Raw genomic sequence first — 17,075 nt, 5'->3', positions numbered from 1 at the left:
AGACCTTTTGATTAAACCAAAAGAACAATAAGTAAAACAGGAAAGAACAATAACATTGAAAACCAAAAAAGGTTAAAACAACAAAAGAATGATTTCTCTGTCCTAATAGACTATAAAAAAATATGAAAAAACACGTAAAAGAACATAAAACACTAAAAAGAAAGAACATCAGCAATTAAACGAAAGAACAAATAGAAAAGAACAACCATATTAAAAACCAAAAAGATTAAAACACGTAAAAGAACATAATACACTAAAATGAGAGAAGATCAGAAAGTAAAGGAAAAGAACAAAAAGAAAAAAAGAAAAACACAAACATATTAAAAACCAGAAAGGTTAAAACAAGGAAAGAACGATTTCTCTGCACTTTTAAAAAGAACATGGCAAATGCAACACCAGACGCACAAAAGAAGAAAAGAACCAACGAAAAGAACAACAAAAACGTTAAAAAGTGAAAAAACCGCCAAAAAGAAGTTTTTTATTGAAATAATGAACGTGGCAAGAAAAAAACCGCAAAACAGAAGTTTTCCTATGAAAACATAAAACGTGGCAGTTAATTTCTCTCTCCTCAAAATCTTTTAATAAAAAAAAAATTAAATAAGTTACTTGTCTTTCATTTTGTATTTTAAAAAATTAAAAAATAGATTACTGTTTAAAAATAAAAAAAATAAAAAAATATAATTTAAGTATAAACAGTAATAAAAAACAAATTTAAAAATGCTAACAACAGATAATAAAAAGAACACAAAGGAGACTCAAACGAACATCATTTTCTTTACTTATAGGCCAAAAGAACAAAAAAGCGGACGAAAAGAACAACCAAAAAAAAAAAGGAAGTTTAAATTTGAAAATACTATAGCAGTTATTTTCTCTCTCTTCAATTTATCATATATAAATACATCATTGAATGCGACATTTATTTTTACTTTCACACTCAACGTACATGCAAAACCTCCACTCACCAACAATCAAAAAAACAGTGCAAAACCTTTCAAATTCTTGCAAATCCGAACTTCCCCAATTTGCAATTCTACTATTTTCACTCTAAAAACTTCCCCAATTTGTTTTTTGGAAGTGATAATCCGGTTACAAAAACTTGAACCCTAACAATTGAAAATGGGGAAATCGAAAAAAGGAGAAGAAGTTGATGCGAAATGTTCTATTGAGTAAGAATTCAACTTCATTTTTCTTTTTTTTTTCCTTGAATTTCAGTTTAATTTTAATTTTTAGAGAATTTCCCATGAATTTTAATTTTCTATAAAATTTCATTTGAAGGGATGATGTTCCTTTGACAACGACTTTATTGAACTTAAGAAACAAAAAGAAGAAAGAGAAAGAAATTACACCAACAATTGATGCGGATTTGTTGGAAGATATCAACAAAGAAGTTTCAGAAACGGAAGAAGAAGAAGAGAGCGAGTAAGTGGATTTTTTAAACAAAAACCTAGGTTCATTTACACCTTCTGTTTGTTCTTTTTGTTTTCCTTAATGTTCTAATTACAATAACGAAACCAAATACATTTTTTAACGAATTTAAAAGTAGATCTACATTTATGTGTTTTTTAAATGTATTTTAAGTCACTGAATCATACACTTAGAAGAACAATGGTATAGATTTAAAAGAACAACGAATGTTAACTCAAAAGAACAGTGGAAATTTAAATTAAATAAGTGGATCTATGTTCTTTTATTTATTTAGTATCAGTTCTTTATTAGCCTTACTTTTTGACGAACATATAAGCGTACCTTGATTTTGTGATGTTAAGCGTACACAGATTTATGTTCTTTTATTTATTTACTGTCTGTTCTTTTTATTAGCCCTACTGTTTGACGAACAATTCGCCCAAGTTAAAAGAACAACAAATAGACTAAAAAGAACAGTACAATTTTGACGAACTTAAACCTAGATCTATAATTTTGTTCTTATCTATTGAATTTGATCTATGTTCTTTTTTATCTATGTTCTTATCTATAAAAACTTAAAAGAACCAACTGTGCAGGTTTAAAGAACAATCAATGTAGACTCAAAAGAACAACCAATGTACACTCAAAAGAACAGTACAGTATTAATGTAGGCTTAAAAAGAACTATGCATCTAGAAGAAAAGAATAGTCCATGTCTACTTAAAAGATCACTAGGCATTAAAAGAACAATCAATGAAAATTAAAAAGAACAATGTGCTTAGATTTGATGAGATGGTGTTCTTTTTACTTGTTCTTAAATGTATTTTAAAAAATAAAGAACAATCAATCACGGATAAAAGAACAAACCATCTACATTTAAAAGACAAACCTAAAACTGTTGGCACACAGTAAAAGAACACTTAATAAAAGAACATAAGAAAAGGAACATATAAGCATACCTTGATCAACAGTTGAACAACATTTATCAACCACATCAACATAAATCCTCAGCAAATGATCACAATCCTCTTGAATTTCATTATCTCCTTCAATTTTCTTTCTACGAAAATTAGCAAATTGTATTTTTTCATCTCCTGAGAATTAGTATTCTGATTAATTCACTAATTCTCAAAAAAACAGGAACAATAATGCGAAAAGTTGGAGAGAGAAGAAAGTAGAAATCGCATTTCACTCTTTCTCTCTCCACTAGTAGAAAAAACCCTTATTGCAGCGGGCTTTTAGACCCCTGTTGCAGCGTACATCGTATGCTGCAACTGGGGGGCCTGCAACAAGTCTGAACTTGTTGCAGCGTACATGTTCGCTGCAAAAAGTGATTTGTTGCAGCGGGCTTTTAGATGTACGCTGCAACAAGTGCCAAAAAATTGGCAAAATTTTGGACTTGTTGCAGCGTACATATAAAAGCCCGCTGCAACAGACCCAACTTTTTGCAGCGTACATTTATTTGTACGCTGCAACAAGTCTGAATTACTCAATTTTTTGCAGCGTACATTTATTTGTACGCTGCAACAAGTCTGAATTTTTGCGAATTTTTTTTCCCTTGTTGCAGCGTACAACATATATGTACGCTGCAAAAAAGCACTTTTGGCGGGAAAATTCTAATTTTGTTTAGGGATACCTAGAGTGCCTTGCACCAAATATAGAAACCTGTCAAAACAATAATAGAATAACGCAACCTGTATAACAAATATAAAAACAACAACTGGAGTTTTGTATATATCCCAAAACCAAAAGTGCACATACCGATACATTTAAATACATTTACGTTCCAATTTCAACGTACGCATACATTTTAACATAAAAGATTGTTCTATAACATCTAAACCAACACGATCAAGCGCCATCAGGTCAATAATAAATACTTGGTGGTAAAAAACTTCGCCCATTGCTCACGAACCACATCAATTTCCTCACTAGCATAAGGCGCAGTCCTCGGAGTATAGACCTTACAAAAACAAAAAATTGATGGAGCATATATTAGATCGATTAAATGCAAATGAAATGTCACATTTTAACATTCAAGCAACTAATGACAATGTATTAATAGTCTATAATACGAATCAATTAGTTACTTAATTACCTCATCTAGCCGGCCTTCATAGTCATGTTGTAACGTGACTATCTCTTAAAATGCAATTTGTATCTTACAAGATTTTACGTGATACTGTTTTGATACCGATATCTATGATGATTTGAGGTCAACCATACAAATAAAAAATAAAAACAACGTTTGTGTTATAAATTATTGCCAACCAAATCACGGTTAGTTTTCAGTTTTTTTTTTGTTTTGAAAGCCATATGATATGATTTGATCATGAACTGAAAAATAGTTATAACTTATAATAATCATGTTGATTTCGAAAATTGACTTTTTGTGATTTTCATATTTTGTTTTTTGGTTTTTCAAAAAATGGAAATCAAGAAACAAAAAACGAAGGGCCAAAGTATCAAAATTCCAAAACCAGATTCACTGAAAACTCTTATTTCAAGCTCGTTCTAGACTTTACAAGTATTTCTGGTAGGCCACATAACATTGTTGGATGTTGACTAGGTGGTTGACTTGGCTTGTTGACTAATTTCTTTGCTCTGAGATGATCTTAATTAACTTGCAGAATCAAATTGTACCATCATATTCTATACACGATCTAACCATACAGTGATACATGTTCTATATTTATTTCCTCTAGATCATTGCTGATGAAAGTGCAGAAGGAATTTGTAAATTCTAACATGTTTTGCCTAAGTGGCTAAGTTTTTGCATATTGTTAAGACAAGGCAAAACTAGTAACTTACCTGCAGAATTTACATGTTTCATCATCGTATGGTAAGAGTTCTCCTTCAGAAACATCCAACTTTGAGCTAATGATCATCAACAGAACTGCAAATACTGCCCAGCTAGTGCCACATGTCTGTGTTGTTCCCATCTCCCCTTTTAGATTGTCAACCTGTCATATATTTTAGTATTGAACCCAAGTTCAAGAAATTAGTTGTTGATCATCTGCCTTTCAGAACCCCCCTCCAAAAACAGGGGTATTTTTTGGCACAAGATCATCTACAAGTACATCTTTTGTCCCACAGACACACATTGATTTTGAAAAGATATAATCTCTGATACTTGGCAACATCGAAGAAAAAATAAGTATTAAACAAATCTAGAATTTAAATGCAACAGTTCATCACAACATCTTTATTCTGCTATAGAGTCCATGTGACTTATATAAATAAACTAGAAACTGAAGAAATTAGATCAAAATGGAAGATCCAGTGCACATAGCCAACAAAATGAAAACTAGCTTAATATTTACCTAAATTTAGTAGAATCAAATATAGCCCCACTCTTATTTGCACGTTCTATAGTGAACTTTTCAACTGCAACCACACAAAAATGTAATCACTCAACAGTAGTTTACAGAAAAAAGGCATCTATAGCAGCAGTCCAGCAAACTAATATGGGGAAAGACCAAGAGTAACTTACCAAGTTGTTCAATAGTGAAAAATTCATTATCTGTACCATCCCCCCAGCCCAATAGTGATAAGTAGTTTACCATTGCCTGTGGCAGATATCCCATCTCTCGTTTGATACATGCAAGAATGGGATTTTAATGACTGTATCAATCCAGACAATATGCTAGCATTATAAAACTATTTTATTCACCACAAACCTGACCCACTGAAGTTGCACCATGACGCTTTGACAGCTTGCTTCGATCAGGTGCAAGAATCAAAGAGACGTGTGCAAAGTTAGGCATAGGATACCCTAGGGCCTGCAAGTACAGCATGAAATTATTCCAATATTCAGTTTCCTCAAAAGTAGGAACAGATACATGGACATCCTGATCAGAGATCAAGAGAAATTAATAAATGACCCATTAAACATTTAAACATCACCTTGTATATTAAAGCTTGCCTCAGACAAGCGTTTATGGGAACCATGATTTCCCTTTATATTATCATTTATCCAACAGTTCATCAAAAAACGGACATACGCCCTAAAACAATAAGCTAATTATATTAGGAAATAGAAAGCAATTTAGAGACATACCAAATCCCCGGCCACCCTGTCCACCTCTTCCTAAACCTCTCCCTTGGCCAAAACCATAAGTATGCGAACTGCATAGTTTACATAACATTCCAATTAGTACATACATATTTTTACTCATGGCTAGACATAAAATAACAACCATAGTACAAATAGAAATAAAGTCTCACTTCTGCCAGTCTAAACCAGAATTTTCAACTAAAGCCTTGATCTTGTTGTCCTCGTCAGCTTTGCTTGCAGAAATCAAATCATGTACTGGATTGCTGGAATGTCCTGGTGTTATCTCAGATTCTCAGGGATAGTATCATGTATACTACTCCCGAATTCATCATCCATTACTGAAGGTCCAAACTGAATAAAATAAAATAAAATAAGTCATTAAATATACATGAGAGGTTGTAAGTCTTGTGACGCATATTTAACCATCTGAGTAGTGGATTCATACATCTAAAAATCTTGAAGAATCGGCAGATGTGTTGTTTCTTTTTGCAGGTTGATCATCCTTAGTTTGATTTTCAACTTTCAGCCTACATAAAAAGAAGAAATTCCAGTTCATCAAACAAAGCCACATCTAAACTAACAGTTCTTCAAAATAATGCAACTCTTTCAGAAAATACAATAGACAGCCTTGAAGAAGGTAATCAATAGTTTTTCTTTGAACACACCAACACTGGTTATCTTAATAAAACAACAACTACTGATGACAACACAATAATTCAAGGTAAAAAAGGACAAGGTTAAAACAATACTTTCGGGAAAAATAATTAGCTCATAGTATTCAAAATCTATAAGAAATACCAACACTAGAATTTCATATAGCAGTGAAATTACCAACAAGATGCCAACAGAGAAGCAAGACTAACCTCTGTGCTTAGGTGCTCCATCTCTATAACTACTAGCACTGTAACTGCTGCGATGGTCTGATGATGATGATTCTCGTCCACCATGAGCGAATTCCACCTGAAAGTATAAAAACACCAATGTAAATGATGCAAGAGTTATCAGACAGAAAAAGAAGCACATGTAGACAAGAAGTAGAAACAAGGTTCCAAGAATACCTACCCGCAAAGGATGTCCATCAAAATCATAACCATTTCGACCGTGCACAACATCTTTAGCATCTCATTCATCTTCAAACTGTAAAAGATGGTTAAGAATCAACAATAACAGTCCGACAAATTAGAGAAATAACACAATATTAAACATGTCCAATAAATAACACAATTTGGGCCAATGAACAAACCCTAAAAACAAATTGAACAACGAATTGAAAAAACCCTAAAAACAAATTGAACAAACGAATTGAACCCTAAAAACGAATTGAACAAACCCTAAAAAAGAATTGAAAAAACGCACAAAACCCTAAAAGCGAATTGAACAAACCCTAATTCTTAAAACGAAAATCAGATAAACGAATTGAGCAAACTTAAAAGAGGGGACAGGGAAGATTACTAGCCGCGGCGAAGAGGTTGACGGAAAATAGGACGCGAGCAACTTTCTTTCTTGAAACCACCGGCGCGAGCAAGCTAAGTTTTTCCTTGGAACCACCGGCCGAGCAAGCTAATAGGTGGCGACTAGCGAGGAGGCCAGAACCACCGACGAAGAAGCTAGATTGACGATGAAGGGAAAGGTTTTTTTTTTGAGGGGACTTCGCAGGGAAAGTTAAGGGAGAAGAAGGGAGTTGAGCGCGAGAGATGCTTAATTTGTTTTGAATTAGTTATTCAACGAATATTGCAGCAAAATTTGTTTTTACCCGGGTTATTGCAGGGGGCTTTAAAATGTACGCTGCAACAAAAACGAGCTATTGCAGGGGGCTTTTAAAATGTACGCTGCAATAAACTTTTTCGCAGGGAACAATTAAATTGTACGCTGCAACAACCCTTTAAAGGGTTTGACCCGCGTTGACCGACTGGTTGTTGAAGCGTATTAATACATGTACGCTGCAACAAGGGGGCTACAACAGGGGTTTTTTCTACTAGTGCTCTTAAATTCTCTCTTCTGTTGAGAGAAAATAAAACCTCTCATTTTTCTCTCTCTAAAATGTGTTGCTAAAATTATGAAATGATGAATGAATGGAATATGGAGGACAAACATTATTTATATAGTATATGAAAAAATAAAAAAAATCAGATGAATAAGATATTGTACAAGGGTGCAGGATGAGAACTGTGCACTTGTTTTTTGTGTTGTTCCTTTTTTCATAATATGTGTTCTTTCCAAAAGCATAGCTGTGTTCTTTTGTACACGACATGTTGTTCTTTTTCCATTACATGTGTTATTTCAAACATTTTTCTGTTGTTCTTTTTTCATAACATGTGTTTTTGGTGTTGTTCTTTTTTTCATGACATATGTTTTTTCATTATAGACTTTCCAAACAAAGGAAAGCATTGCAAGAACAACAGAAGATGGTGCAAGCACTTCAGGAAAAGCTGCTACAACAGGAAAAGCAGCTGGATCTGATTGAACAAAAAAAGAAGGGTGGAGAAGGACAAAAAAATTCCAGCAAAGATCCTGAAAAGCAGGAAGAAACTGAAAAGAAAGAGCATGAAGTAAAAGTGCATGAAGAAGTGAAAGAACCTGAAAAAGAGGAGGCTGAGGTAAAAGTTCCAGAAGAGCTGGATGAACCAGAAAGAAAAGAAAAGAAAACGAACTTAAAAATTACTTTGAGGTATCATCTGTGTTTGTTAATACTATTTCATATTTACATTGTAGTTGTTATTTTCGTTTCTTAAACATACTTTTGCATTTATGTTTTTACTAGAAAGAAAAAAGACGGAGAAGAAGCTGGTGAGGAACCTGAAAAAGCAAATGGAAAGTCTTGGAAATCAATACCAAACAGGAAAAGGACAAGGTAACTTACATAAATGGTGTTCTTTTTATTTTCTGTGTTTTACTTTTTTTTTACTACTTATGTTCTATTGTTTTGGTCAACAGAAGTCAATTGCTGAAAGAAGAATTTTCCGATCTTATCAAAGAGGTAAAGCAGGAATTGGAAGAGGCACATAAGAAGAAGAGCTTGTTGCCTGCTGAGAAAATTTCAACAAAAAAAGTTGCACCAAATGCTAAGAAGGGGAATGGAGTTACTTTGAAAAAGACTGCAGCACTTAAGGTAAACTTCACATTACCCTTTTTGTATATCTTTTTATTTACCTTAATGTTATATTATAATAGAGATAAATGTTGTGTTTTAAATAAAGAATGTTCTTTTTTTCCTGTCTTGTGTTCTTTACATCATCATTTATGTTCTTTTTTCATTCAGAGGGGTAGCAAAGTTAATCAGATAGTTGTGAGGGAGGTTTATAAAGACGAGGAAGATGAAGAAGGAGGTGAAGAAGAAGGTGAAGAAGTAGAAGAGGAAAGTGAACCCTTAATGAAGAAGGGGAAAAATGTAGTTGAGAAGGTCAAAAATTTTCTTAAGTTATTTGTTCTTTTTCTTCCTTATAATGTTCTTTTACTCCCTGACTAATGTTCTTTATATTTTTTCTTTTTTCCAGAGAGCAACAAGAAGTAAACAAATTGTTGTTTCTGATGAGGTCATGGAGGTGGTGGATGATGAGAAACCAAATACTTTGGTTGTTGCCAAACCAAAACCTGAAGAAAGGAAACTAAATCTAAGGCAAACTCCGCAATTGATGATGCGATTCTTGAGGGGAATTGCATCTAATGAACCAGATGATATAAGAAAACAACAAGCCATCGTGGAGTTAGGCTTTGGATCTCTTCTGCATCTTGACATCCCACAAAACGAAAATCCATTCCCGTACGAGTTGGTTAGGAATTTCAACTCGTCCGGCCGGTCCTTGCATCTACCAAAGTCTTCCCTTGATATTACTGTAGAGGATGTATACCTGGTGTACGGTATACCTATTGGAGGAGCTCCGGTCGTGGAATGGACTGATGAACAAGATCCTGAAGTGTTGAGGGTTTTTGCTGAATTTTGGGCATACTGGAAAGTGAAGTCTGGATGCCCAAAATTGAAAGAAATGGTTGAAAAACTGATCAAAGATGAGACTCCAGTTGATGATAACTGGAAGAGATCTTTCCTAGTGGTTGCAGTTAACACCTGCATTAAATCCACTACTAATTTATCGGTATACATCAAAATTCCTTTGTTTCTCATTAATGTTCTTTTGTTTCTCATTAATGTTCTTTTGTTTGCGTATTATGTTCTTTTAAATGTTTATTAATATTTTTATTGTTCTTTTATTTGTTTGTCGAATTCCATGTTCTTTCTTTCTCTTTCACTGTTCTTTTATTCTGTATGATGTTCCTTTCTTTTCCATTGAATGTCCTATTGTTGTACTTTCCTTTATATGAATGTTAGTTGTGTTCTTTTCAGTTGTATTCAATATTCTTTTGCTCTTCTTTCATTGTTCTTTTCATTCTCTCTAATGTTCCTTTATTTTCTATTGAATGTTCTATTTTCTTATTCTATTTAAAATCATAATTAATGTTCTTTTCTTTTATATTTTTCTGTTTCAAAAGCCAAACTTCAGATTCCTAGCAAGCACTGTTGACTTGGAGCAAGTGAGGAATCTAAATTGGTGCCAGTATGCATACACCAGCCTTCTTGGGGCAGCTATGTACTGGAATGTGGACCGTAGCAGATGGTTTGCTGGTCCACTACCATTTCTAATGGTAAATTTCAATCATTAAGCTAGCATTTCCCTTTGTTATATATATTAATTTCATCTTCTTCTTTCACCTAACTAACAATAAATTATGTTGTTATTGTTAAATTAGGTATGTTATTTCGATCGGGTGCAGATCATGGAAGAGTACCCTCCAAGGATCTTCCCCCTAATTACTTGCTGGACAAGAGATATGATAAGCAGCAGGGTACGCAATGACAATGCTACAGGCTTCGGACATGGCTTGATTCTGGACAGAATTCAAGGTCCACCTGAGCTACAACTGTACAGGGAGGAGATGGAGCTGCTCAAACAGCAAAAAGCACTCAGTGAACAACCACCACCACTTCTTCTTCAACACACACAACAACAACAGCAGCAACATGATGAACAACCACCGCAGCAACCACTGCAGCAACCACAACAGCAACATCAACACCAAGAGCCTAACTGGTCCACAAATGATGTGCCCAGAGAACATCAAGGTGCACCAGTGACTCAACTCGGGGATGACAAAGATTTGCCAGAGCAACAGGCAGACCCCAGTGAGAAAGCAAAAGTCCCTTCTACAATTGAGGTAAAAATTAAATTCACTCAACAAAACCATTGCATTTATTTTTTCAACGTTTTTGTTGTAATGTTCTTTTTCCTCCAACAAATGTTCTTTTACGTCCTCAATATAATCTTTTTTCCTACCATGTTTTTTGCTTTCTGTGTTTATGTTCTTTTTATCAAAAACTAGTTCTTTACGTTCTTTTACATGTTCTTTTAAATGTTTATTCATGTTATTTAAGCATGTTCTTTTTTCTTAAAAAGATGTTCTTTACATTTGAATATGTTCTTTTATATGTTTAAGCATGTTATTTACATGTTCATTTATCTCTTTAACATGTTCTTTCGATCTTTAACAATGTTTCTAAGCTCCACATGAATGTTCTTTTAGGAATCTCTCTTGTTCTTTTTTCCATTCGAATGTTCTTTTTATTTATCCAGTCCTTATTGTTGTTATTGTTAAATAGGAATTCCATGCTGAATTCACTAAAACCACTACTGAACTCAGTAGTGTCATGAACAAGTTCAACGACTTATTGTCGTTGTCCAGAAAGTTCTTTGACACTACTATTGATGTCAAAAAAAGTCTGCCATTCAATATGGCAAAAATGTGGTCAACATGCTCTGGAACTGAAATTCCAGTTACTTTTGAGAAGGGAAACTCTACAGAAGAGCGGCAAGAAGGAAGGAATACTGAGGAGATTGGTTCAATCCTCAGTCAAGATAAAGAATTTTTCAGCTCAAACTACTTCACAATACTATTTGAGGAAGCAGTACGAAAGGCAACAGAAGGAAATGAAAGAAAGGAAATCGAGGAATCTGAGGATGTTCCATTTGATTTGCCACCATTTTTAACACCTCCGATCATGCCTTCCCAGCCTAATGTATTTGTTGATTTGACATTGAAGCTTAGAATGGTTTCCGATTCAAATCCTCCTCCTCAGGCACACGACTTTGAAGAGGAAATGAGATTAGAAGCAATCTTGGCAAACAAAACTTTGACTGACACTACTACAAAAATGGGCAAAGAGATCCCTTAGAAAAGACCCCTTGTTCGACATAACGGGTCTCTTCAATATAAAAGATCTATTATTATAGATAACGGCTCTCTTTTAAGTCGAATAGGCCATTTAAAATTAAAGGACAAAAATAAGAGACCCGTTATCTTATTTAACGGGTCTTTATTGCATAAATAAAATTATTTAATTAATATAATATAAGAAACAATAGACCTTCTATGTTAGTTAACGGGTCTCTAATGTATCAAGGACTCACCACCTTCTCGTAAAATAATGTTTAAAATAATTTTAAAAAGCAAAAGAGCCGTCATTTAACATGACAGGTCTCTATTTTCTTTAATTTCCTGGCGCCACACTTTCTCAAAACCCAATTTCACCCTAGCTATTTTGTCTTTGCCTCTTTCTTCTTCTTCCCTGGAACTCACCACAACTAGGGCACGATAATTTCTCGAACTCACCCCCATCGGCGAGTCTACCACCGGAGAATTACGTACGGTTGGCGACATCAAATACCACCGGCGACCTCAACACAGTCGTCAGAGAACTACAAAATTAGGTTTTGTTCTCATCTCCCTCTTTTTCTCTTTAATTTATTGTTGCGAATTTGTGAATTTCGTGTGCTTTATTCAATTTTTTAATTCAATTTGTAATTTCTTCTACAAGTTAGGTTCTTTTTCCTGAAATTTTCAATTTCAACCATGGAATTCGGTTTTCTAAAATTTCAATTTCAACCATGGAATTCGGTTTTCAATTTCCCCTGAATTTCTAAAATTTCAATGGTTTTCCAGTTTTATGTTGAAAGTGTTTTTCCATGTTTGTTGAATACTGTTTTTCTAGAGTTTCTTGGAATGGGTGAGGCACCGATCTACAGACTCAATTTTTGATGTAGACACTGGAAACGTGAGTCCAATAGTCTCAGACGAAGGTCGAGTCCAATAGTCTGGGAACTTAGAGAATTATATCTTTAGGTTTTGGTTGCTTTCTTCTCTCTGGTTGGGTTGTCTACTTTTTTTAAGTGATTGAGTTATCATCTGTTGTGTAAGAATTGATTGAGTTATTAGGCCGTCTTGAGTTCGAACTGTTTGGATAGGAACTGAGATCACAGTTGATGAATCATGAATGATAGTTGTTGTTACTGCATTTCGGACTAGCTTGTTTTAATTGCTTATGCATATGCACATTATGTGTTGGCAGGGCAAAAAGGGTGTGTGGATAAAACTTCCCATTGAACTTGCAAACCTTGTTGAAACTGTGGTCATGGTATGCCACAGCAGGGAAACACAAATAAAGGAAATTAGATTGACATCGATTAGTTCTGCATATCTTTTGAGTCTGAAGTCGACAAGATATCAACTTTCCAGTCTACTTTGTGGATTTGTAGCTTTCATTCTGTAATCATCTTATGTTGATTATAGGAAGGCTTTTGGTATCATCTTGCAGAGCCAAGTTATCTAATGCTGGTTTACTGGATTCCTGAAACTATTAATACACTCCCTGCAAATGCTACACATCGTGTTGGAGTTGGTCCTATTGTCTTAACAGAGAAAAGAGAGGTATGCAGTGTTTTTCCTTGCCCCTAAGATTCTTCTACATAAAATGATCTATATCTATAATTCTGTACAGCGCATTTTACTGTCCTGCAAATCAGTTTTATTGCCCAACTACAGTGTTCTAATTCTGTATAGCGCATTTGACTGTTTTGCAAATCAGTTTTAATGCCCAACTACAGTGTTTTAATTCTATATAGTGCATTTGACTGTCCTGCGAATTGGTTTTAATGCCTAACTACAGAGTCACTCATCTTAGTCGTAATCCAGAATTCCAGATAGCTTATTTTCTATGTTTTACTTTGTATTTCTAGTTTAATTGAGCTTGATCAGCCGGTGTTTGTAGATGCTTGTAGTACGGGAAAAGAGTGGTAGACTTCGAGGAACAGGTGTCTGGAATATCCCTATTGGAATCGTGGATGAGGTATATTGCTAAGAGACTTTCACTCTCCACTTCCAATTTATTGTTGCCTTGTGCATGTTGTAAGTTTCTATAGGTTATTTTTACCATGTACAGAGAGGATATATGTGCAGCAGCCATCGGAGAAGTTAAGGAAGAGACAGGAGTAAGTGGTCTCTTGATATCATATACAAAGTATTTTTCTACTATGGAAGAAGACTCCAATTTTTGCTAATTTAATTCTGCCGCTTTAGGTTGATGCAGAATTTGTCGAGGTAGTAGCTTTCAGGTATGCCCAATATATTAGGCTTAATTGGATAGGAGCTCCATTGATATTTGGCTGCTTTTGACTTTCTACTTGCTTATCCTTGTTACTTTGGGGATTGTGCACTATCAATGTCATCCACAAGGCTGAGCCGTCTTATGCAGGTCATCCATATCCACAGGAGTTCTGAATGCTGGCACTTCTATCCATCGGGAAGCCTTGTCTAGCCTTTCTTCTCGACTGCAAACATTGCAGGTAACACTGTATGTTAACAGCGTACATTTTTAGGGGGCGGATGAATGAGTACATGATAAACTTACCATAACATATTGTTCCTTGATATGGTTTATATTAATCGAGGTAGTAGCTTTCTGGTTCTGGGCTAGCTAACCATTTTCTTATTCTTTACTTAGATTTTGTTTTTGATAAAATGTTTGAAAAAGATCAAAACCAGGAAATCCATTCTCTGCGGCAAAATTTAGTAAACTATACTGCATGGATTTACAGAAGTGTACCATAAATGAAAGGGATATGTTATTAAACCTTATTGATTATACCAAGTAAAAGCGTTTCCTCCAAACTTGTGTCTTATCCAAGCACTACTAATGTTGTCACACACCACTGCAACGTCTAACTACTACGAGCCATCATCAAATGCTGAATTCACCCATTAACTAGGTTAGTTATGAAACCTCATGACTTGGAACTTCTTAATTATTTATGTGCAATATACAACATAGCTCCTTTTTTGTAAAATAATTTGGGGCATGAAAAAGTTCAGGAGATGATTGTCATGCAAGATATTCCTGTTTTTAGATTTAACTACTGTATTTGTTGTATCAGGGGTTAAGGACCAAAGAGATTGACTATTGTTTGGTACTCTCTAATTTAAATTAAATTTTCATTTTCAGCATGCCATGTACCTTTAGTTTTGTTTGTTCCATTTTCAGCTCTTGTTTGTAGGTGTTTATGATTTGACCAGTAGTTCGATTTTGAACTGAATTTTATGTTCTGCATTTGAGTTCATGTACTGATTTTTTGACGTCTTAACTGGTGTTATGCTTCTTTCTAAGAGATGGCTCCAACTCCATTTACTGATATTGGCAAGAAAGCCAGAGGTAATTTGGATATTTTTGTTTTTGTTAATTGTAACTTTAACTGGTTTTATGACGTTTGTATTTCGTTTTATTTTGTGTAGATTATGATATTATAATTGTATTTGGTTTAGATTCATTTTATATTTTTATTAGATTGGTAATACTTGATTTGGTGAATATATTTCAATTATTATGTGTTTGGAATGATACTCACCATTGGTCAGGAACTTAGGATACATATAAGCTAAAGCAAAATCAGTTGTTGGTATATCATTGTTCCGAACGAAATCAGTTCCAATAGTAGCTCAAAATACTGGAATTTATTGCGCATATTGTTCTAGTTTTCTAGGAGAAGCTTTGCATAGTACATTACTGCAGTCGGTATGAGTACGTATTTGAACCTTATTCCGAGCAGGTGAGTGGAAAGTCACTAAACAAAGGGGAAAAGGTTTTTTTTCCTAGGGAACTGCATGGTTGATGTTTTTAGTTTCTAGAACTATTAGAAGTATTTTTATGTCACAGCTAACATATTAGGCAAATAGACCCTTGATAAATTTTTCTTGATTACATGTTTTTCCAGTTTAGAGACGTTGGAAGAGTTTTACAATGATCGAGTATAACAAAACACACATAGATACAATGATCTTACACGCAATTGATTTTGCGCGTTTTTGTTTTTCTTTTTGAATTTTTTCCAGTTGAACATAAAAAATCTTTGCTTTGAGTATGATACGGATCAATATTATCAAGCGTTAGATGCTCTGTGTTGATGTAATGTTTGATCTCTCTTCTTCCCCGATTCATATTATCAGTATTGTTTGAGAGTTTAAAAAACCTCTTTCCACGTGTTGTAATTTGTTCTTTTTAGCAGATTACTTTCTAATTACTATATGTTGGTGTTCACAGAAATATGGATCTCAACAAGGGATCGAGGTTCTCTCCTGTGAGGCATACACTATTTGATCCTGGTGGTCATAGATAAGGTACATGCAACCTACATTTGACTCAGATGTATTACTTAAAACTGGAGCTATATTATTAACTGATGATGAATTTGCTCATTTTGAGCTCTTTCTATTTGGTTGAATATTTGTTTTGGCTAATTCCTTGAATCGACTTTTTGTAAAATCTTTCAACAGAATGGGGTAATCCACCTCTTACTTATAGTCATTTATGAAGATTACTGGTTAGCTCTCGTCAATTTGGGTGTACGACTTCAGAGATATACATAGTATATTTTTTAGTGGGTTTATTTAGGTTGTAACGAGATTTTATTCCTGTAGTTGCACATTTTTTGTATTTTTAGAGGTAAAATTTAGATTTATATATGAAAGTTACAATCATGAATGAGTAATTTGTAATTTTGTGTAGAAGATTTTGGATGTAATATTTGTTTATTTTTCGGTTGGTAATATAAGCAATTATCAATATGCAGACATGTCGGCATAAATATTCTTTTTTTTTAAAATTAAAAATTATCAAAGAGACCCGTTAGGGGAAATAGGGGGTCTGAGTTTGTTGAATTAAAAAAATAACAAAAATTCAAAGAGACCCCTTTTCTTCCATATGAGATCTGAATTTAATTAACAAAGAGACCTCATATCTTTAAGAATGGGTCTTTTCCCCTTCTTAATTATTTTTTTAATGCTTTATATAACAGACCCCCTTTCTTGCCTAAGGGGTCTCTTGTTTCTAACAAAGAGACCTCCTTTAGATGAGAGGGTCTCTTAATCAAAGAGACCTCTGAGATAGAGACCTCCTCAAAAGGGGTCTCTTATGCCATTTTGGAAGGGTCTCTTTGCCCATTTTTGTAGTAGTGTGAACGTGATTTGGAGACAATTTCAGGGGACAACAAAGATGAAGCTGAAAAACAACAGCCACCTACAGAAAAAACTGAGTATGCGTTCTTTTAAAACAGCTCACATACACATGTATAATAAATATGTGACTGTTTCTTTCATTATTCACAATGTTCTTTTATAAACAATTATTTGTTTTTTTATTCGTTTGATTTATTCTTTTTATTAATTCTCTGTCTTTATACAATTATTTAATGGATCATTTGTTTCTTTTATTCGGAATGTTCCTTTCATATATTTCTTTA

General features: G+C 34.0%; 1 protein-coding gene and 1 long non-coding RNA gene across 2 annotated transcripts; one reads left to right on the top strand and one right to left on the bottom strand.

The window, feature by feature from the left end:
* Positions 1-1,116: 1,116 nt before the first annotated feature.
* Positions 1,117-13,584, top strand: LOC110792101 (uncharacterized). Its single transcript, XM_056829861.1, has 15 exons — positions 1,117-1,166; positions 1,276-1,419; positions 7,826-8,128; positions 8,222-8,311; positions 8,395-8,569; positions 8,720-8,860; positions 8,955-9,551; positions 9,946-10,098; positions 10,204-10,668; positions 11,111-11,629; positions 12,500-12,562; positions 12,857-12,922; positions 13,078-13,215; positions 13,286-13,341; positions 13,524-13,584. The coding sequence occupies exons 1-15, from the start codon at positions 1,117-1,119 to the stop codon at positions 13,582-13,584; spliced, it is 3,021 nt and encodes a 1,006-aa protein (XP_056685839.1).
* Positions 3,110-7,302, bottom strand: LOC130461068 (uncharacterized). The gene is made up of 9 exons (XR_008921393.1): positions 6,523-7,302; positions 6,324-6,420; positions 5,906-5,987; positions 5,631-5,811; positions 5,464-5,531; positions 4,897-5,185; positions 4,727-4,790; positions 4,215-4,366; positions 3,110-3,366 (listed from the first exon to the last, which is right to left on the bottom strand). It is a non-coding gene; the product is annotated as an uncharacterized lncRNA (long non-coding RNA).
* Positions 13,585-17,075: the final 3,491 nt, after the last annotated feature.

Source organism: Spinacia oleracea, chromosome 5, assembly GCF_020520425.1.
Source record: "Spinacia oleracea cultivar Varoflay chromosome 5, BTI_SOV_V1, whole genome shotgun sequence".
Taxonomy (NCBI): Eukaryota; Viridiplantae; Streptophyta; class Magnoliopsida; order Caryophyllales; family Amaranthaceae; genus Spinacia; species Spinacia oleracea.
Note: the sequence above shows the minus strand (reverse complement) of the source record. Positions and strands in the feature narration are given on the sequence as shown.

Coding starts and splice junctions, on each gene's coding strand:
- LOC110792101 (XM_056829861.1), top strand. CDS start 1,117: ATGGGGAAATCGAAAAAAGGAGAAGAAGTTGATGCGAAATGTTCTATT. Junction 8,129..8,221: donor AACTTAAAAATTACTTTGAG/GTATCATCTGTG, acceptor TGTTTTTACTAG/AAAGAAAAAAGACGGAGAAG. Junction 13,216..13,285: donor TCTTAACAGAGAAAAGAGAG/GTATGCAGTGTT, acceptor AATTCTGTACAG/CGCATTTTACTGTCCTGCAA.